The sequence below is a fragment of the Lytechinus pictus genome, chromosome 5 (genome assembly GCF_037042905.1).
Source record: "Lytechinus pictus isolate F3 Inbred chromosome 5, Lp3.0, whole genome shotgun sequence".
Taxonomy (NCBI): Eukaryota; Metazoa; Echinodermata; class Echinoidea; order Temnopleuroida; family Toxopneustidae; genus Lytechinus; species Lytechinus pictus.
Window position 1 is genome coordinate 33,256,883 of NC_087249.1, and position 23,800 is coordinate 33,280,682.

The 23,800-nt window shown below is 35.1% G+C and overlaps 1 protein-coding gene across 6 annotated transcripts in view; it reads left to right on the plus strand.

The window, feature by feature from the left end:
- Nucleotides 1–23,800, plus strand: part of LOC129262063 (stromal interaction molecule 1-like) — a 67,906-nt gene that overhangs the window by 12,158 nt on the left and 31,948 nt on the right. For 4 of the 6 annotated variants that reach the window (XM_064100284.1, XM_064100286.1, XM_064100288.1 and 1 more), the window contains exons 3-5: nt 622–736; nt 8,297–8,408; nt 10,578–10,693. In XM_064100284.1, coding sequence (XP_063956354.1) covers nt 622–736; nt 8,297–8,408; nt 10,578–10,693 — 343 coding nt within the window. Of the gene's footprint in view, nt 1–621; nt 737–8,296; nt 8,409–10,577; nt 10,694–11,377; nt 11,494–23,800 lie in introns of all 6 variants that reach the window. The other 2 variants (XM_064100287.1, XM_064100289.1) reach the window with 1 other exon arrangement.

The following is a 23,800-nucleotide window of genomic DNA, read 5'->3' on the forward strand; positions in this document are numbered from 1 at the left end:
GTGAACAGCTTGAAATTCGATCCATTTGTGAACTTGATTTACTGGTATACACTGAGATCTTGAGTGGAGGGTGCATAAACATGTTCATGTTCATGCATATTGTCAATGAGTTGAAATATTAAACCTGTATGAAATTATCTTCCAATGCAAAAAGTACTATAAAACTTTGATCAACAGTGGAAAGACCCCTTACCTGTAATCTACACTGTTTAAAAGCATTATCAACATCCAACAATTGGGTCTTGACTCTTGAGAGGAGTCTAAATGTAATAAAATGCTGTTTAAGCATGTTGTTTATTAAAGCCAGTCACTCTATCAACAAGTTGTTTAAACTTTTAAGCAATTGTTAAAAACTTTTTATGAAATTATTTACTTTTTAAAAACAACTTGTTTAAACTTTAAACAACTTAACATTAAAAATAGGTGATGTGACAGGCTTAAACAACATGATTTTAAACAGTGTTTTTACAGTGTGATAATAGTTTTATCCATCTGTGGCATTGAGATTCCCCTCCCTCCATAGGACCCCTCCCCCTCGGACTATCTTTGAATTGTGTACAAAATTAGTTCCCTAATTTACTACACATGCATATATTTTTTTCTTTCTTTTTACTCCTTCAGTTTTTGAGAGATGAGCTGAAATATGTGGATGACTTTGAGAGACACTCACAACTTCATCGGAATGATAAAGAGATCAGTGCAGAAGAATTGTGGAAAAGCTGGAAGTATTCAGAAGGTAAATCCCACCAAACCAATTTACATTAGGTGGTTTCAGACTGCCTCGAAGTTTGCCAGTTCCAGGTATTTTCTGATCGGGAAATTTACCCGATCAGAAAATACTAGGTAATTTTGGCAGTGTGAAAGCAAATTAGGTGTAATCTCCCCAAAAGAAAATACCCGCTATTAATAGTTGGTACTTGTCAAAATTACATGTATGAGAACTTTCGTGGGGATTTTTTCCAAGGTGGCATGTATTTTGGCTGTGTGAAAGCAAATTACAGGAATTTTTTGCCCAGCGTGTAGTTGGGCGCCGGCGCCGTGGTTGGCTGCTGAGCTAGCAATTTTGAATCTCGCGCCTTGCTTGCTTAATATCAGACCGTACTGTGCATTCTCATCACAACTTCGGGAACTTATCCGAAGAGTATGCAGGAATAATTAATGGGCATTATTAAGCCTGAAATTTTCTCATAATTTAAGAGGGATTCTTGTGATTGAGGTGGTGAGGTGGTTTGAAACCACCTACATGTATGTAGCAGCTTTTCCCTCCTGGATTAATAAATGGGGAAAACATGTACCTATTAAGTGTTTCAACTTTCATTAATGTTTTATAAAGCACATTCAATTTTATTATTTTTTTGCTGAATAAATCATGCTTGTAGTGTTCAGTGCACATTATCAGTACACGTTATTGTCAAAATGAATGGAGAAAAAAAACAATATTTTTCCTAAAATGAAAACCAACAGTGAGAAACCCTCTTTAATCTAAAAAGAAAAAAGAAAATTAGAAATAGCTATTTTAAGGTTATAATTTCACCCTCCTTCTATCCACCCTTTTCATAGTTTTGTGCGTGTTGCATCATTGGAGTTTTTTTTTTTTTACGATAACCCTTGCCTCAAAAGGGAATCTGAATTATTTTCTTGAATTGTTAAAAGTATTACGTTTGTGTATACATTGATCATTGGACGGGTAAGGATCAGAAATTAATCTTGCCTCACTGTATAAATATTTAATAGATTTTGGAAAATCTCCCCTATTTGTATGAAATTTTATTTTATTGAACCCTCTCCCCCCCCCCTTTAATCCCATCTAAACTTCAATACTTCAGTATACAGTGAAGAGTTTTTCTTATAGTATGGGAAAACAATTTTCATCAGTGCTTACATGTATGTACATGTACATGTAGGCTGTCTATAATATTTTGATTGTTTGAGAATAGGTTTTATTTTTGACAGTTTATTTCAAATTGTGTACGTGACACATGTTATAATTGTTTTGTTCCATTCATTTGAGCAAAGTGGTTCCACCACCTTTGCTTGATGTATATGCAATATTTACCGTATTTACCTTTCACTCAAAACTCTAGTGTTTTGACTGGTACTACATGTACATGTAGTTGTGCATTGTAAACGTAGAACTACTGTACTTGTATTTTCTTCTCATATAACGAATCAATAGTGTATCTCAAGCACCTCGCACTCATCCAATCTAATATTCCCACGTGTGCTTTGCCCCTGATAGTTTGCTTTAAGCCGATACCATACCCAGTTGTACTGGAAAGGCATGTATATCTGGTTTTAACCTTTTGCCAGCTTTAGTTGATTTAATTTGCCATGATGTTCTAGAAAAAACATATATTGGGGTTAAAGTGATGACTACGGTTAGTACAGCAAAACTTTTCTTTGGAAAGCAAGTTTATATTTACTGGAGCAATCTACAGTACATACATGTACATGTACACAACTATTAAAAAAAATACTTTATATACATGTACCTTAAAGGGAATCCAACTTTAAAGTTTAGTATGATTTATGTTTAAAAAAACAACAGAATGCTAAAATTTTGAGAGAAATCAGACAAAGAGTAAGGAAATAATCGCAGTTTGGAAACTGAGTTCACTGTGTGCATACTAAATTTCAAAATAGTTTGTGACAAGTCATTTAGGTTACATACTGTACACACTTAGGCCTACTTTCCTATAATTTATGACCCGTACATGTATTAAATCAGAAATTTTGAATAACTTTGGTACATTGTAAATATTCAACTACCTGAATTCAAAACTCTTGATACTGTCATTTTCTTTTTAGTTGGTTATAAATATAAGCAGGAATAAAGCCTTATTTTTATTAAAATAAATGTACAAAAAATTATGTATTAAGTCTCAACTCTTAGCCTACAGTTCATGAAAAACGGTGGTCATTTCAATTAATGACAGTAGAATTGCAAATATATATTACAAACCAGAGAAGGAAAATGATTTTTATTGTTATTTTTGGGGGCTATTTTTTTTTACGAATTGGGGCGATTGCCAAATTTTGGGGGCTATTTCTTTCATTTTAAGGGCTACATGTACTTTTTAGGGTTTACAAGTATGCAGTAAAAGCAAATCATTGTTCTGCCATACTAGTTGATTTTATAAATAATCTTGAATATTGTTTGTGACAGATCTTGGGCAAATCTAGAAAGAGTGGTCGCCCCAAAGTATGCATTTGGGGAAATTTTAAGGGTGATTTGGGCTGTCAGGACTCACTCAGGAGGACAAAATCACCCGTCACCCTCATGTATATTTCCTCTGCTGTTGATAATACAAACATACTTTCTGACAAATTTGTGCAGTGCAAATAAAGCATTTAATGGAAAATAAAACTGGTAAATTTCCAAGGGACAAATATTTTTTCACCAGATACAATTTCTGTGTTTATATTCTAGTAGTCCAGGATAGAAGGGGTCGAACCTTGTTTTTTGTCTCACCTGCATAGCAGAGTGAGACTATAGGCGCCGCTTTTCCGACGGCGACGGCGGCGGCGACGGCGGCGTCAACACCAAATCTTAACCTGAGGTTAAGTTTTTGAAATGACAGCATAACTTAGAAAGTATATGGACCTAGTTCATGAAACTTGGCCATAAGGTTAATCAAGTATTACTGAACATCCTGCCTGAGTTTCATGTCACATGACCAAGGTCAAAGGTCATTTAGGGTCAATGAACTTAGACCATGTTGGGGGAATCAACATCAAAATCTTAACCTAAGGTTAAGTTTTTGAAATGTCATCATAACTTAGAAAATATATGGACCTAGTTCATGAAACTTATACATAAGGTTAATCAAGTATCACTGAACATCCTGCATGAGTTTCACGTCACATGACCAAGGTCAAAGGTCATTTAGGGTCAATGAACTTTGGCCGAATTGGGGGTATCTGTTGAATTACCATCATAACTTTGAAAGTTTATGGATCTGATTCATGAAACTTGGACATAATAGTAATCAAGTATTACTGAACATCCTGTGCAAGTTTCAGGTCACATGATCAAGGTCAAAGGTCATTTAGGGTCAATGAACTTTGGCCAAATTGGGGTATTTGTTGAATTACAGCCATAAATTTGAAAGTGTGTTGGTCTAGTTCATAAAACTTGGACATAATAGTAATCAAGTATCACTGAACATCCTGTGCGAGTTTCAGGTCACATGATCAAGGTCAAAGGTCATGTAAGGTCAAAGAACTTTGGCCACGTTGGGGGTATTTGTTGAATTGCCATCATATCTCTATAAGTGTATTGGTCTAGTTCATAAAACGTGGAAATAAGAGTAACCAAGTATCACTGAACATCTTGTGCGAGTTATAGTAGTTTTCAAAATCAGCACTGCTGCTATATTGAATCGCGTGATGCAGGTGAGACGGCCAGAGGCATTCCACTTGTTTATATATACAATGTTTTTTTATGGTTTCTTGTCAATTCGAGGGTGCTGATTCCGAATCTGAATGATGCCACTCGTGTAACCTTGAGCATTTTCTGCAAATTGGCAAAATCCAATATGGCCGCCAAAATATTCAAATTACCCATGAAAATCATAAAATTGTCCACACATTGGCTTTAAAGTACATGCAATTGTGCTGCCGGAGTGAAATAATATCTGAAAAAATGATTTTTGTCAAAATATTTATTTTCTTGATATCAAAATGGCCGCCATCATAGACCCCTGTACAATATGAATGGGGAAAATTAATTTTTACAAAATTGAGCACTGAAATGCAAGTAATTATGTGATTATGATCTATGAGTGAAGCAATGTCTGTAAACATGATTGCTAACGATATATATCATTTGTTATGTCAGTTATGTGATAAATCCTGTATTTTGATATTCAAAATGGCCTTCAAAAGCCCTAACACTATTATGTACAATGTGAATGGTGACACACAAAAATCACAAGAGTGAGCGCTAAAATGCATTTTGTTGAGATAAACGAGTGGAATACTGACTAAAAACATTATTGTTAACAAAATTTATTATTTAACATGCCATGTACTGTATGTGATAAACCCTGTATTTTGATATTTAATATGACCGCCAAAGGCCCTAAAATTATGATCTACGATGTGAGAGAGGACAAAAACAATCACAAGGTGAGCACTAGAACATATTTTTTTGTGGTAAATTAGTGGAATACTGTCTTCAATATTTTGACTTTCAAAATGGCCACCAAAAGACATTGACTGTATTATGTACAATCGATCTGGGAAACCAATTTTCACATGAGTCAGCACCATAACATGCATATAATTGTGATTTAAGAGTAAAATATTGTCTGAAAACATAATTCCTAACAAGATATATCATTCATTCTGCCAGGTAGGTGATAAATAATGTATTTTGAAAGTCAAAATGGCCGCTACAGGCCCTAACGGTAGGCCTATTATGTACTTTGTGAATGGGAACATATAATTTTAACAGAATTTGGCTTTGCTTGACTAAATGGTGTTGCATGTAAGAGTGAAAATATCGTCTGAAAATATGATTTTGTAACCAAATAGATCATTTCTTATGTTATTTAGGTGATAAATGCTATATTTAAATTTCAAAATGGCTGCAATATGTTTCTTTGTGGAAATTATCTTTCCCCATTCAAATTTTACATATTATAGATAAGGGACTATGGCGGCCATTTTTCATTTTTAAAAAGCTGCATTCATCACCTTTATGACACAAGCTATGATATATTTCGTTAGAAATCATTGGGTTTAGACAATACTTTAATAACACTTACATCAAAATTAAGCCATTTTCATAGTAAAAATTTTGTCAAAATTATCTGTCCCTAGTTACAATGTACATACTACTTTGGGCTATGGCAGCAATTTTGAATTTCAAAGTAAGGCCTTTATTACCTTCTCAACCATTATGTGATGTATTTAGTCAGAAATCATGTTCAAGACCAAATTTTACCTATACATCACATAGTTACGTGCGTTTTTGGTTCTCATTCTGGTGATGATTAGTTTCCCTATACACATGTTACAGAATTTGTAGGGGCTTGTGCGGCCGTTTTGAAAGTCAAAATACAGTATTTATCACCTATGGGAGAGGAAATGTTATATTTCATTAAAAAAATCACGTTTTCAAACAATATTTTCCTTATACAACAGAATTATATGGATTTCATAGTCAGGCAAATCCTAATTCTTTCAAAAGTATTTGTCCCCATTTACATTGTAGATAATACTGTAAGGGCCCATAGGGGCCATTTTGAATTTTACAATACAGCATTTATCTCATGCATGAAAAATGAAATGATATGTTTCGCCAGAAATCATGTGTTTAGACAATATTTCACTCGTAAAGATTACAATTACATTCATTTTATTGTTTTTACTCTTGTGAAAATTAGTTTCTTCATTCGCTTTGTTCATAATACAGATAGGGCCTATGGCAGCCATTTTGAATGTCAACATGCAGCATAATTACCGAAATTGCAAGGGAAATGATATGTTTCGTTAGAAATCCTTGTTGTCAGACAGTGTTACACCAATATTTCCCATTATTGGCATTTTAAATTCAAACAAATTCAAAGGTTGTGAAAATTATTTGTCCCCTTTTATATATTGTACACAGTATAAGGGGTCTATGACAGCCATTTTGAATATCATAATACAGCATTTATCACATTAGATAGTATACACATGACATAGTTTTGTTAATAGTCATGTTTTCAGACAGTAGTCCACTCGCAGGTCACAATCACATGCAATAATAGTGCTCTTGTTTGAAAAAATATTTTCCCCATTCATATTGTACATAATAAAGTATACAGGGGTTATGGCGGCCATTTTGAATATCAATAAAATAAATATTTTGTCAAATATCGCTTTTCCAATTGGTATTTCACTTCTGCACAACAACTACATGCATTTTATAGCTAATGTGTTGGCAATTTTATGATTTTCATGGGTAATTTGCATATTTTGGCGGCCATATTGGATTTTGCCAATTTGCGGGAAATGCTCAAGGTTACAAGAGTGGCATCATTCAGATTCGGAATCAGCACCCTCGAATTGACAAGAAACCATAAAAAAACATTGTATATCTAAAAAAACAAGGTTCGACCCCTTGTCTATGGGGCCTATCCTGGACTATAGTACATTTGTTGTACAGTGTATCTTGTACAATGTGCCTTTTCCAACATGACCTTTTAATAACTGTGGTACATGTAGGAGACTTTTTAATGTTAAGTGATGTTCAGAATCTGTCATGACACTTCTCTGGGATCACAGCTGGAATTGTGTTGTTGGTTGGTGTTACATGTACATGTACCATTTTACAGATCCTAGTTTAGTCTGAAAGAGACAGTCAGTACTGTGAAATTACTTTACATGGCCTGGCTATGTGATTTGAACTTGTTCCACAGATAGGAGCTTGAAGCAATGAGTTTTGACATTTTCCTTTGATAGCTGATACAGTGACAAATATTAAGGGGTGCATGGGTTACAAGCAAGGAGCTTCTGTTTGAATCTCTTTGCTGTAACAGTGTCTACACTGTACAGTATGTACATGTAGCTTTCAAGCACAAACTGCAATTTTTCCTTTAAAATAGACATTATCGTGAAAATTTACCAACCTGCACTATACATCACAGTAAATGCAGGCACAGACCCTGATTGATCAACAATTGGGTCTTCACAAAAAGACTACATTAGCATATATTCAGTACTCGAGTCATTGTAGGCTTTGCATTCAGACCTCTCAACTGAAGTAAAGTGTTTGCACAGCAGATAAGCATGGCAATGCCAGCCCGCTGTCAGGAGAGAGGTCCTTTCCAAGTCATGAGGATGTCAATGTTACCAGAAAGGGCTTGTATGCATGCAAGCATTTTTTTTTTGGGGGGGGGGGGGCCTCATGAAGCACATGCACAAGACTTTGAAAAATAACAAGTTTCTTTTCAAGGCAAATGATCAATACGCTACATCATGTCATAGGGATTCATGTTGGCCTACATACTTGTTTGTGTAGAATTTTAAAACATTAGTGGACATTCAAGAGGAAGAAAGATGCTTGCTTGCCTTGATTTCTTATTTTTGGGGCATATCTTCAATCTTTGGTCTGCTTCGCCTTGCATTGATATTTCTTTGACAGTTTCCGAGTGTTTTTGTCAAGTAACAGCAATATTTTCAAAAAAGCCTTCTTTTTAATAATGTTTTAATAAAGTTCTTCCTTTTATTTCATAAAATCCATAATTCAGTTTATCATTGTGTAGGTGAATCTTTATCTTTTATTTTTCAAAAAATATCTTTGCAGTTTATAACTGGACTGTCGATAAAACTGCCAAGTGGTTAGAAGATTCAGTAGATCTACCACAGTATGCAGAACGTTTTCAAAACAATGGAATAGAAGGATCAGCTTTACCAAGGTTAGTACAAACAATCTACGGTTATGTTCATGGGCTCGTTCATACTGTACATACATTCAATGAAATAATAAATCATATCCAAGCTTACGTGTGGTATATCCATGTACAACTAAAAATTATTAGTGGGGAATTTGTCTCAAAGTATTAAAATTTTATATTTCTATGTATGGCTCACAGAGCGCAGTGGTGAGGATGATTTGTTATGAAGTAAATTTGTTATTTAGATATGGTCCATTTGTGTGGGTGGGAATGGGAGCAAAACTACATGTAATAGGCCTATAATGGACAATTTATGGATCACAATGCATTGATTGACCATTGTGGGTTTATCAAATTTCATAAATTTGTATTATATATTAATAATGTACAGCAGTCTTCTATTAAAACAGATATCAATTTACATGTAGCTTAGATATTGAATTTGAACTTTCAAAATATAAAAAAACATGTAATAATTCTTGTAACTGATTATCCAGAATTTTTTATGAAAGGTTATTGAGGTGACTGGTATTAATGTTGCAGATTTCATTCCAGCTCATGATCGCATCGAGAGGGAACATTTAATGAAGAGAGTATTAGCATGAATTCTTTGAGAGGAGATTCTATTGAAAAATGTGACATTCAATTTTTAGTCAAGACTCCTTGCTGGAAAAGAAAGTGAAAAGTCACTGATTTGTTCAGATAATCCTATTTACAAATTATAAAATTAATTCATTTTGCCTATTTCCTTATTTCACACCTCTCTGTTCTCAACAAGAAGAGTAGTTTACTACATGTACGTTCATGGAATTATTCTCTTCTGGCTCTACATTGACTCTAAAATGTGTATTACATGTTGCTTGTATCAAATTAACCTCTTTGTTTTATAACTCTATATGTATCTCTTTTACCTTTTAATTTTCCCCATCCATGGCAAATCTGTATGACATCGAAAATTCTAATAACACACCTTCATTTCAAAACACACTTTTAAATGTATGAAATGGCTGCGCTACACATATTGCATTCATTGTCTCCCATGTACATGTACATGTAACTTACATTTTGGAAAATCATACTACATGTACATATGTCCACGCTGTGTGCACTTGTAATTTCAATAATGTTAATACTGAATTTCAATGCATCATAAATCTCTTTCAAACGATTAAAACTTTTTTTCACCTCAACTTAATTATTTTGCAATATTCATTGTATCATTGAATGTTATCATTGTGTTGAACTTTCGAACACTATTCCATTCATAAAAAACGGTTTTTTTAAATAATTTTTTTATATTTGTATGTTTTGTTATATCATAAAATCATAATCAAGGTAAAATTACAATATTTACAACTTATTAAACTCATGCATCATATAAACCTAGTTATATTCAATGTTATTTTCCAAGAGAACTGTGCTTGAATTCAAACCAGTCATGATTTAACTCATTAAATGTCACAAATAATATGTTTGTATTGTACCTTTTGGCATTTTTCTGTAATATATAATCATTAACATTCCTAATGCATTACTATTTTATTATTGGTTATGGACATTTACTATAATTTGCAATCTAATTGCTTTTCTGAATTATATTCTAAAATGCAACATGATGTCTTTCTTAACTTTATCTAAAAATTATGTAAGCATCTACTTTTATGCTCTTGTTTTTTTTTCCCTCTCTCTATCCCTCCCTCTCTGTGTATGTCTTCTCTTTACCTATTGTACTTCTAATGCTTTCTCTTTCTCTCTTTCTTTCTTTGTCCCTCCATTTCCTGGATTTTTCTATCTACAAACTATTTAATTTGGTTTTTAAATCTTTGACCATTTTTGCTGATGAATAATTCATTTTAATTCTGCACCATTTTCAAATCATTGCTATGATTTCCTATTTGTTCTTATTTTGTGTTTGTTTTCTTATCTTTATACTTAATATGCATGAATATGAACAATAAACATGATGTATGATGTTTGCCTTTTTTCTAAATTATGTTGGGCTGTGGGAATTCTTGCATTGGTATGTGCCACCATTTGACATAATATTTACTTTTTATACATTGAAATGTTTTCACCCTCTTGCTTGAAATTCCAACACGCCATATAAATGTACTTCACTTTCGGACTTTCATCTCCTGACCTTTCACCTCTGACCCTTCACCCCTGACCCCAACCTTTAACCATCTCCAGGTTAGCAACCAACAATGGGCACTTCATGACAGCAATCCTTGGAGTCACAGATCCCATTCACAGACAGAAAATATCCTTAAAAGCCATGGATGTTGTCCTCTTTGGCCCTCCTAAACGTAAGTTTTTGTACATATAAGACGAATGAATTATTGCATGTTGCAATAACTGTATTTTTGTTGTTGTGTTTCTCTCCCCAATCCCCTTGTTTTTCTTCTTCTTTCATATATTTTGTTGCTTTCTCCCCTATTGATTTTCTCCCATAACACTTCTACACTCCTTGAGTATATAATTCTCTTTCGCTTTCACTGCACATCTTTTTACTGATCTGCACTCCACTTGCTTGGTGGGAATTGGTCCCCTTTGTATCTCTCCTTCATTGCATGTACCTTTGCCTGTGTACAATTCTTGCATGGCCTCTCATTCTTTTTTTTCTTTCATGTTTTCGCTAATTTTTACCCTCTCCTACTATTCCGACCATTTCATCTTTCCACTGGAACGTTTTCCATTCTCTGTCTCTTTGACTGTATTTGTTTTAACCTCTTCTCCTAAAATGCCATTTCCTTTTCCACTTCTTCATTCTGTCCATCTGTCTCATCTCTCTGCCTCTCCATCATTCTTTCTCACTCTCCCCTTTCATTTTCCCTGTCCTAATTTGTCTGTCATTCTCTTGCCCCCCACTGCATGTTAATCACACTCCCACTCTTAATTCTCTGTTTAATTACCCCCATCGTTACCTCCCCCACACCTTTGCTGTATCTGTGCACGTCCCCTCTGTCTACTAACTCCTCCCACTAACACAGGTTAGCTGCCAACTCCCATCAATTCATGTCCACCATTTTGGGGATTACCGATCCCCTCCACCGCCAGAAGATATCCGTCAAAGCCATGGATGTTGTCCTGTTCGGCCCGCCAAAAGGTAGGTTCTGTAGAGAAGAATCTCCAAGCTGTCCATTCCAGCCAACAGGAAGCATGTTTCCTGTGCTGCTTCATCCAGTTTTAAAGTAGTTCATGGAGAAAGCATGCACTCCTAGACAATCATCTACTTGTGGCAGTTCTTGCAATAGAGACAACTTGGCTCTATTTTATATCATGACCAGAGGAAGTGTTTCACGAATAACTTTCCAGCAATTTCACCTCTATCTGTCATGAACTTTTGAAAATCCTGTCATTGGCTGAGAACAAATTTGTCAGAAAATTGCTGTCAAGATTCTTCATGGGGCACTTCCAAGGCATATTCCGTGTCAGATACTCGGTAAGCCAGTGTAGAATCTATAGAATAATGCAAGTGTTAAAGGTGTCATGAACAGGATTATGTCTGAAATTTCCATCATAAAAAAAAATCTTGGCTTAACCTGATTAAGTGGAATTCACTTTGTATACTGCATAGGAGCTATATGTGATCTATCTTGTTGTGATTATATTTTATAGTAAAGATACTTGATGTACCGGGTACTAGAAAAAATAAAGCATTTAAACTTTTGGACAAATTCAGTTTGAACCTGACATGATTGTCATCTACTGCTTGTGAGCAGCAGGACTGCCACTAGGTCATTCCTGGTTCATGGCATGAATTTGTCTTCGACTAGACAAAATTACACATAACTTTATTAGATTTTCCTTGTTTTTTTTTAATCAAGAGACCTTTGCTACAGGGTGCACCTTCATTTGGAATAACTTAGGCATATTCCTATCTGTCTGATCAGGAAGATACATCTACATTTGAATTACAAAAAAAATTGCCTCAAAAGAATTGATGCATTTACACCAAACTTAAATGGTATTACTGTTATGAGCCAGCAACAGGACTTAAGCATTCCTGTCGCAAAGGATGTGCATTCTCTACATCAGTAGTGCTTACTTGCATTCACATTGGAAATATTCCCATGATCTATTCCCTGTGATTCTTGTCATTGAGAAAAGTAATAACTGATACTGGTAATTAGCTATAGTTTTGAAGATACATGAACATTGTGCACCAGGACATTGCTTTCTCACTGGCAAAGTATCGAATATTATTATATCCTTTTTTGTGCTAGTCTGAAAGCATCTAAAGATACTGTGTGTTTGTACCTTTGCCAGCTGTAGAAGACACTTTTAATTCACATAGTTTATGACTGTACTCTCAAGCTCTGAATCGCCTCCTGATAGGAAGGAGCTCTTGTCAACCATCACAAGCACTCGGTTCATGACCGTCTTTGTGCATTTCAGTTGTATTTCAGGAAATTGTATTCACTGCTTCGCCATTCTAGCAAGCAAAGATTTTGATTCTGGGAATCATTTTCAACACAGGACAGTTTCTTTGGAGACCGTTTATTGTGTCAACGGCACAGTGTACCCTTTTGTGTAGTAACAATAGTATTAACAATACATGCCATTTCTATAGTACCATTTTCCAGATTTATTGAATGCCCAGGGTTTTACATCTTATATTTGTAACAAAGAAATACAAAAATAACTAGATTTTAATTCGTCATGTGGACGAATTAGGTGGTCTGTCCTTATTCTCGCCATCATGATCACTTTCACCATGTTTATGCAGATCAATATGATCATCATGATGACAACTGAATGTTCATTATGGATAGAATACTTGTGAAAGACGGGAGATGATAAAGCACCGTGAAAAAGGTCTCATATGACAATACATGTGATATGAAAAAAAGTAATTATAATCTGTTTTATCTTGCTAAATTTTAACTTTTATACCTTTTAATTGTCATAAAGGATCATGTACGAGGTGGTAAAAAGAAAAAAAAAAAAAAAAATCATCTTGTTCACCCCAGGACTCGAACCTGGGACCCCAAAGACGCTAGTCAAGTGCGTTATCCATTCAGCCACGATATTCCCCATAGAGATTACACGTAAGCAAATTTGAGAATTACAAATCCAATTTTGCAAGCCAAAAACGGGCATGATCCCGGAATCTGATAAAAAAATGGAGGGTACATTTATGAAAGCTTAGAATCTCAGCTACAACATACTAAAACCTCTGGGAAAACTGACAAGAAAAATTTGAGATATGGCTCACGAAATAGAGGAATGTAGAATCTAGTTTTGAGAAAAAGTAATGTCCCATAGAGATTAAACGCAAAATGAGTAAAAATGACATGCCTTTATTATTTGCAATTTTTCAGGATAATCCGTTCATTAAAATGAAATTAAAGGCAATAACTCAGAAAGAGTAAGACCTAAGCTACAACATATCGAAAATTGACCAATATTCACGGAGTTACAGCCAAATTTGCATAATTATAATGACATCATAACACGCAAAATGGATATTTTGACCTTCGATGCCATTTTGATGACGTCATAATATACGTTAGGGTCCAATGAGACATGAAATCATATGTACGATTCACACTCTATTGAAATATGAAAAAAATTGGGGGTCCCCGTTCGTTCTGAAGAGCTACAGTGAAATTTTTAATAGGCATGTTTTTGCCCATATAGACCCTATGGAAAGAGCTTGCGCGCACGCATGCTGCAAACTTTAATGGGTGCTCATTCCCTCATTAATGATCGTAGAGAGCTGATCGAGATATCAATTTGATCAGAATTATATCAATAATAGATACGCCTAGAAAAAAGAGCAAGTTTATGCTGCGTAACGCTGTTACGCACGAAAACGCGCGCACCTATGTGCGCTCGCGAAAAATGTTGAAATGCTTGAAATGACCTGAAACGTTTTTGAGAATTTTTAAAGCTTTTTTAGCATCATGACCTTTACATGACCTTCGATGGCATTGACATTTGACCTTTGACCTAAAGTTCATTTGATGTAAATATGATTAACTTTTGATGATCCGTTATGTAGATATGATCAAATTAAGTAGTTTACAAAATGGCGTGTAGATGACGTCATCATAATTTGATGACCTTGAAAAGCTTAGTATGCCGTCTCTATGATAGACTTTATATATGACGAAATATTCAGCAAAATTGATTCAGCCAATTCCGAGAAAAGTTGGCGACAAACATAGGTGCGAAAAATAAATAAAGAAAATTCTGACGAAATTAAGAGGTGATCTGTCAAAGACAGACCACCAAATATGAGTTTGGGTTTCCACTCTTAAAAAGAGTCATCATTTTGGTTTTTCAAAGCCGAGGAAATTAAGTTCCATAGGGCTCGTCTGGCATGAGGAAAACATAGAAACGTATTTGCGTGAAACATAATAGGTATCATAAGCTTTAGTGGCAAATTCAGTTTAATATTTTAATGAATTTGTGTGGAAGACTTCAAACAAGTGATAGACATTGTGTAATTGAAAAAAGTGTAGTTTACAAACTGTTGAAAGGTGATGAATTATACATTGCTCTGCAATAGTACGTTTTTAAGAATTACACTGAGAGAAACATTTTTATAAGGGATGGTGACTGATGATTTGAATTAACCAATTCAAGGGAATTAATGCATTCATCATATGTGATGAGCTGTTATGATTGAAAGGGTAAATATTCAACTAATTACATTACAGGGTAAAAAGGACAATTATTTTCTTGTGAAATACATGTAGATTATTTTTGTGTAGAAATTAAATGCAAAGTCAATGCGGTACCAGGAAAATTCTTCCCCGAATTCCATATTCATGAATATGCAAAATTTTACAATTGGTTTGTTGTACTCCCACTTACTAAATAATTGAATTTGTGTACAAATATTGAATAGATCCCATTTAATTCTTCACCAATGCATTTAGGATGGTTGGTAAAGATTTTTTTTAATTATTACACAGTGCGCACACCTTATCCATTCTTACTAGTTTGTGAAAAAAAATGGTCTTAAATGATTCAAGAAATGTAAATGTGAGCTTGCCAGTCTTTTAAATTTTCTTGGAATATTTTGAGGTTTAGGGAGAAAGTGAACAATCATCATACTTACTAAAATGTCTTTGCAGCATCTCTATTAAAGCAGGAAACTGGCTATAAAGAAGCTATTATTCTTTCTCGTCTTTTTCAATGGTTTTGTCTCTAATGAAATGTAAGGATTAGTGATGAAAAGATGCATGGATTCTTGTATTAAGACATCATAGCTTTAATTTATGATATTGGGCGTCCAAATATATCATTTTTGTGTCACCTACATAACAGAGGGAGGCTAAAGGTGCTGGTTTTCCAATGCAGCATCATCGACACTGAAATCTTAACCAAGGTTTCATGAAACTTGGATATAAGAGCAAGAGCACTGATCATCTTGCATGAGTTTCAGATCTCATAATTAAGGTCAAAGGTCATTTAGGGACAATTAAATTTGACAGTCTGGGGGATGTTTATGAAATGTCATCATAACTTTGAAAGTTAATGGATCTAGTTCATGAAACTTGGACTTACGGGTAATCAAGTATCACTGATTCAGGTCACATGATCACGGTTAAAGGTCATTTAGGGTCAATGAACTTAGTATTGAATTATAAGTGGTGTTTTTGTGAATAATTATTCATCTTTTTTTTCAATAATGTCGCTTTATCGAGTATGATCCTCATCATTACCTTATTGATCTCATTCTTTATTATCAATCTCATCATTATGATTGATATGTTGGCCATTTGGCAATATGATTTATATTCTGTTTTTATCATTTGTCCCCATTTCTTTGCTTTGGGTGTTCGGCAAGGTAAAAATCTTTGTTACATAAGGCAAAAGAAAAAAATTGTTGACTTGGCGTAACAGGCCAATGAAAATTTGGGTACATGGAGGTAGGGCGGATTTTTTTTCTTTTATTTTTTGGTCGTTGTTGTCGCTTATATTTGCATACATGAAAGTAGCAATTTACATACAGTGGCATAGATAGGTCCTCAGACATTGGGGATGATCTGATGAGAGGGGTGGACCACAATATGTTCAAATAACTCCCCACACACACACTAATGGACACAGAATTAGCCAGAAATTGTTGAAATCTTGAAAGCAAAGAACATCCGGGGTTTTTCCGCATTGCGATATTGATATTTGCGCTATCGATATCGGATTTAAAAAAATAAAGCATGAGGTCTGTGATATTTTTAGGGTCGGGCGGGTTATGTGAAGTAAACAATTTTTTTGGGGCATAAATTGGTTGTTTGTCTTCTCATAGCTTTCTTGTGCTAATTCTCATCCAGTGATCAGCTTCATTGATACAAGCTTGTTTTTAGTTTTACATGTCATTGATATTGTGACAGGAAATTTCCTGTATGTCCTTATCTTAAAGTCTGGAATAGACAGTCGAGATGTGTCCTGGGCTATTGTTACTTTCGTAGGGAAGAGCGATTTTTCTTGTATAATGTACATGTATGTGAAGGAATGTGCTTGAAGGGTTTCTTTGATAAACCTTTGTTCACCAAAGAAGTTCTGATGTATACATGAATTTCACTCAGCCATCAAATCAGCACAAAATTTTGTCAATATAAATACAAATCTTTAAAATTCATGTGACTCAGTTTTCAGTGTTTTCACCTGCAATATGCATGACATGTACTCTTCCTATGGTACAGTTCATTTAATCATCTAAGTATGGAGTATCCAAACTCGGGAATGTTATTAAAAGACAAAATGTTTTTCAGAGAATTTATAAGAAAGTGAACATAATAAAAAGATTAAGAAAGTGAACATGATAAAAGATTAATTTTACATTTAATTGAAGTTTAAAACGATCTACCATTAGTTTATATAGGCCTACACAATTGCAGTATTAACTGATTTTTAAAAAAATGTTGTAAACTGCTTGAGGAATTATGATCCTGTACTGCAACAAAATAGTGAAGAAGAGAGTTTGTGAGTTTGTGAGAAGTTTGACACTAACATTACATTTGGTAGTACTGTAGCTTCAACTTTACTCAGATTCTACAATTCATTAGTTGGAATGACGTTCTTACGTGCAATCTCCTCTGAAGGCTCAAAACAGTGACAGAAAATGCAATAGAAGTCTGTTTTCATTAAATCAGTGCACTGAGAGAATGGAATAATTCAAAGACTGAAAAAGAATTTCATGAATATTATACTGGGCGTACGTGACAAGGAGATTCATGCAAATTGCAGACAAGTGTTTGATTTTAATATTGAGGAGTGCATGTACCAACTTCAGGTGTAGGGGTTTCCGATTAGAGCAGTATGGTTATATTTGGTGTTCTCAAGTGATGACAGTAAAATAAGGATTATCTCATACTTGTCATTTCTTCTTCCGACCCCTATTTCCAGGAAAAGGATGCTTTGTCAAGAATATCAGTTGCTTTCCATTGGCTTTTGTACTTCAATGTCGCAACCCTTATCCACTACCCCCCCCCCCCCAACAAAAAACACACCAACTCTTTCCCTTGATTTACATACTTTCTTTATTCTCACTTTTTCTTTTCATCTCTCTCTTCTATCTCTATCTCATGCTGATACTCTCATACTCTCCTCACCGATTCTCCTGATTTATACACTCTTTCTCTCTTGATCTATCATTTTTTGCCATCTGTTGATGTTTTGTTCACAAGATTTTGTTTCATAGATTTTTATTCAGATTTCTGAAATTTCCTCATTACAATTGAATTTCAGTTTTATTGTACCAATCTTATCTAGGAGATATGTTGGAGAAAACATCCTTCTGTTGATCCTTTTATTAGATGTTTTGTCACACCTTTCCAAATTGCTTGAAGCCTAGTGTTCATAGCTCCAATGCATTACGTTAATTTGTTTCTCTTGGGAGGACATCTTCCCGAGCATCTTAAGATCAGCTAATTTCAGCTATACTTTGCTCGTAATCCATTTCATTATATGGATTTACACAAAGGGAACTTGAGAAGCTTTCAATTAATTTAATGGAACCTGAGCTACACTCTTTATTATGTATCGTAACAGGAAGGCACAGAAACTATAATCACCTTGTGCAGAGAGAAACAGGAAGATACATAGAAGACAGGCAGAGACAAAGGGATGGGGATTGCAGAGGAGTTTGCAGAGCTGCGATGTGGGATGGGGGAAAGAAGATTATATTAGAACATAGAAAAATCATCAGAAAGATGATTTAGAATATGAATTAAATACGATTTTAAATAATGATAATCCGTTTATATAGTGCAGCTATATGCTTATTTTATATTTCACTTGAAAGAAAGGAAGGAAGGAAGGAAGGAAAAATGAGTGATGAATCTTTTCATAGATCTTAGTCAATTATGCAACAAATTCATGAATAGTAAATATCATGTTAAAATCTTGTCATGAACAAGTGAATGAATGGATTTGAAAAAATTAGATTTCAACAATTTTAAAATCTATTAAAAAAAGAAGGTCAAATGAAATGCAGTAATTACCCAAGTGAAATGGGATAACAACATAATTGAGAAAAAAAAAGTTCAATGCACATCAGTGTTTATTTGAACTACTAGAATATTACATCAACAGTTATGTAAATTTATATAAGATTGTTGAAAAATACAGAGTAGTTTAATGAACCCATTTGGAGGACTTTTGTTGAAATGGATAGTTATGTCATTGTTTTGACATCTGTGACATAATGTACCACCATGGTCCCATTGCATAAAGATTTGTTATGTAACAATTGCACAATTTGCATAAGAATTTTACCGACATCGGATCGTCCAATCAAGTTTCAGTACTGGGTATCTTTAAACTGTTAATGCAAATTTGTTATTATAAAAGGATTTATGAACGGGGGGGGGGGGGGGGGGGGGCTTCAGATCAGGCCTTGTGAGATGTAAACACTTTGCAGAATTATGGCTTTTTGTTTTAAAAGTGGCAAATGTTAAAGTTTGTCAGCTAGCTTACAATCCTTTGTTATGTGACCCTCCATCACAAAATTACCTATAAGTCTCAGGGGGAGTTTTCACGTCAAGTGCAAAGACAGCAGTGTTTTAGTTGAGTCTGGAATTCTGAGTCCGAAGTCTTTTGGTCCTTGAGTCCGTGTCTGGCTCTCCAAGTTCCGCACATTGGAGTCCGAGTCATTTAAATTGGAACTTCAGTCCCACAAGACTGCAAGACAGGAAAGGGGTTTTAAAATCAGTTTTGGGGTATGAAAGAAAGTGAAAATAGGTCCATAAAACACCCTATATAACCCTATTCTTGCCTTGCAAATATGCTTAGAAGCCTTATAGGCTTTACTCTTGATTCATTGATTTACTCCTGATTTATCTTGCACTAATATTCATTATATATTCTGTTGAGGCCTGACAGATATTTTTTGTCGAGTTTCTAAATGAAAGGGGTCTCAAAAAGACTAAATAGTAATCATTCTATAACTCTCATGCTCCTGCTTAAACTGGATATATTTTTATTTTATTTTCCTCATAAGTACTCTTTTCAGTGTAAAACTGACATGGATTTTAGATTTAACAGTCTTGTGTATCAAGGAGACTAGCAGAGAGATCTGTTGCCCTTGACATATAGGAATCCCTTATTACTGATTAAGATCTCAAGACAGCTCTTGGAAGTTGCCAAGTTAAGGCTTGTCACCATCAAGCCCAAGTTTCAAGTTTTTTAAGCAATCTGCTGACAACCACCTTTGGAAATATTTCTCATCACCACCAGATAATTCAAAGCAGATACTTGAGCAGGTTACTTTATTTTGCGCTTTGAATATTAGTGGCTAATATGTTTCCAAGAGGTTGGTTTTCAGGCCTGATTAACCCGAGCTAACCAGGACATGATCCAGAAATATCTAAGTAATTAGCAGGCTAATTCGACAGAGGAGATGCATTCAGATAAAGTTACGCTCTAGACCCTGTTAATTTCTTGACCATATGGAAAGCAACTGGTCTAGTATTAACAAGGAACTTCAACTCTGTATGAAGTTTTCCATCTTTATGCTTTTTTCAACCTTTATTTGGTCTAGTAGAAACACATCTTTTTAAGTCTCCTTGGGACATCGTTATGTGATTCATGATCCTCTATTCAGATGTTGACTACTGAATATTGTTGCCTGTAACAAGCACTTGTAGCTTCACCCGTTTATTGATCTATTTCTTGCCTGTTAATTACTTTCACATCGAGGCGTATCCACATGGACAACTTAATCAGCCAAATAAATATTTGAATTTTGAAATTGGGTTTATGAAGCACAACTTTGAAAATAGATACCAAGTTTCAATAGAGAGGCTACTATAGATGTCCTTAATTACAATTATAAAACTTTTAGATGCTCTATGAGAGGGTTTGAAATAGTATGTTCCATATTTTGCCATATTCTCTTTAATGATCTAGTTTTACATTTCCAATATCGAACTGCACAAGTTTTGTTTAGAATTATAGCTCCTGATATGACAGCCTGTCATTTCATAGACGTATTCGCTGGTGGCAAACATAGATCAAATACATGTACCATGGTGAATGGCCAGAGAATACAAATATAAACTTGCAATTCACAGTCCAGCAACTTATCCTTCAGCTTCCATTAGCTCTTATCATAGGATTGTTATATGACATTGAATGAAAACTGACTATCGCAAGTGTAAAATAGACAGCCCATTATGCGACTTTCTTTTTTATTGTGTTCATGCGACCACTAACTAACAAGTCCTCATAGGCCTTTGACCGGTCAATATTTCTCAATTCAACTCTTATGATCCCTAGCCAGCATAGTCGAACACCCCTTTCATACTGCCCTCTTCATTTTTCGCCGGCGAACTTCTCTGCCTCGCATTCCTCACTTCCCCGGCGAAGAAAATAAATGTACCTTTCGCACTGACATTTCTTCTCCGGCTAAAGTGGACGGGCGATTGGCCTCATTCGGCATTTCCGCGGCACCACGATTATTAATTTCCTTTAATTGTGGAGATCTAACTTGTTAGTTTCGCCGGCGAAGTTCTCCACCTCTAGAGGTGGAGAAGTTCGCCGGCGAACTTCACCGGTGAAGTTCTCCTGTGTACCTTTCATACTGGACACTTTCCCCTTCGCTGGCGAACTTCGCCGGTGAAGTTAGCCAGTGAAAGGCGCAATATGAAAGGGGTATTAGTAATTCAACTATGATTGCAGGGGTACTTGTAGCATACATCCAAAAAGCATTTGTAAGGGCTGTCGTTCATTCTGTTTGAAAATTTTGACATGAAAATCGCGAATTGGCAATGACCATTTCATTTTTGTTTTCATGGATGAAATGCTGGCCAAGTGCATGCTCTCTGTTTATGTATGTGCAACGACATCAGTACATTAACGTGCATTAAGTATAAAGGTAACTGCGTTAAAAGTGGTGGCCAAGTTTAAACTTCATTACTTTTTGTAGATATTGAAAACCATAGAAACAAACAGAAGTCATGTTTGGAATGTGATATCTGTCATGATTATAGGATTCATTCATCTTTTGTGCATTAAAGTAGTTGATACTATGCCTTGGATCTCTGAAAGCTATTTACTCAAGATTCCCTTTCTTAACTTAAGTTGAACACTCATCTGTCACTTCATGAAATTGTCAGATTTGATGATCTGGCTACGACTGGCAGCAAGTTAGTTGTAATAATTATGGGAGAATTAAGGGAAATTCACCATGAATATTTCCTTATGGTATACAAGCAAACTTACATGTAGGTACACAAATACAACAGATGTATTCCAAGTCAAGTTCTCTGAAGTGTAGCTGCATTTGATACCACGGTAAGTCATTAACTAGTATGAGAGTGATATGATGTTTGTGTCGACTTCGTACCAGCATGTTTTCAGCCAGCCTTCATAGTTCATCATAGCTAACAAATTATATGATAATCTCGTCTTAATCAGACTAAAACAGCAATCTGATTCAGCCACAAATGAAGTAGATTTAGTTACATTGTCTATCCAGGGAGACACCTCTCTTATCCATCTATCCAAGTATCTTCTTCCGGTTTGGTGTTTGATTTTAACCTCTCTTCGTTTATATTCTTGTTGACCTAGGGCCGATTTAGTGAACGGGTAGTTGTAGGTCCGACCATCTTTCATTTCGCAGATTTTTTTATGATTCACAATATGATTCGCCTTATGGAAATTTAGTAGGTCTATGAACCACTAAATTATCAAGCTCCCTTTTTAATAGATTTTTTATGTATTACATCATTCATGCTCAACAGTTTTCATTCACTTCAAAGGATGAATAAAATAAGGTTTGCAAGTAAATCATTGAAAAGGTATTTATACTGAGGGCGTCACATATGGTGTATCATAATAAATCACCAAAGGTAGTCCTGGCAAAGACTGTTTTGTGCACTTGGTCCCTACTCTTTTAAAGAGTTTTAGTCCATTCTGGATAGTTCTTGGCATATTATTCCCAAGTGGTTCTTGGTTTTCTTCTTGATCAAGGCTCTTGACTATTCCTGTGATAATACCCCCCCCCCCCATCAAAATATCTATCTAAGGATCTTGTCCATAAAGATCACCTGTTAAAGTTGAATTAAGAAGACGATTCCAAATATTGAGTTATTTACATTAATAGCAACCTTACAACCCCCCAAACAATAAGAGGTGATTCGACCCCCCATTTTCTTTTTTCAATATAGTGAATTTGAACGATTTATCCCTACCCATTTTCCCTGAGTTCGCTCCTGCAATGCCTACCGAGACGGGTGTTCTTTGACTGTGACCGCTCCGGCGCAGCTAGCTGTCGAGCTACCGTACCGCATACCTTTCTTGCTGTCTTCAACTCACTTGCGAATTGCGTTTGTATGTGTGACGGCCGTGACCTCTAGCGTAATTAAATATAGAAAACAACTCGGAAGGCCGAGAAGAATAGTACGTTTGATTCAAGATTGTTCTGTTGAATGAGCTATGAGTGAAAATGATCCAGAGGATATAAAAATGGAGTCAAAGACAAAAGGAAAGAAGAAAAAGACGCCAGGGGATCGCTGCATGGTCATGAACTGCGGGTCGACATACCAGACCACTACAGTACACTCAATGCCTGGATGTTGTGTGTATTGATTGTATAGGCGTGCAGCACGCGCAGAGCTGAGCTAGCCGCCGCAATTACTTTCCAGCTACTCACTTGATGAAACATCGTTATAAAATAAATGAGAAATAGTGAAAATATCATTCAATAACTCACTGTTTGCAATCTTACATCATGATTTAAGAGTTCATGATAGTTATTCATACTGTTTTTTATACAGGGAAAGTAAAGATTTGTACATTTGAAAATCATCTTTCTCTCTCTGCATAGCATTTCTGTATTACATCCGGGCACCTCATACTATTAAAATTCCCCTCGGTGACTTCACACTCAGAGTGATTTTCTGTGTTACACACTCGTCTCTCGGGCTCTGACAGGTGGCTAATTTCATAGACTT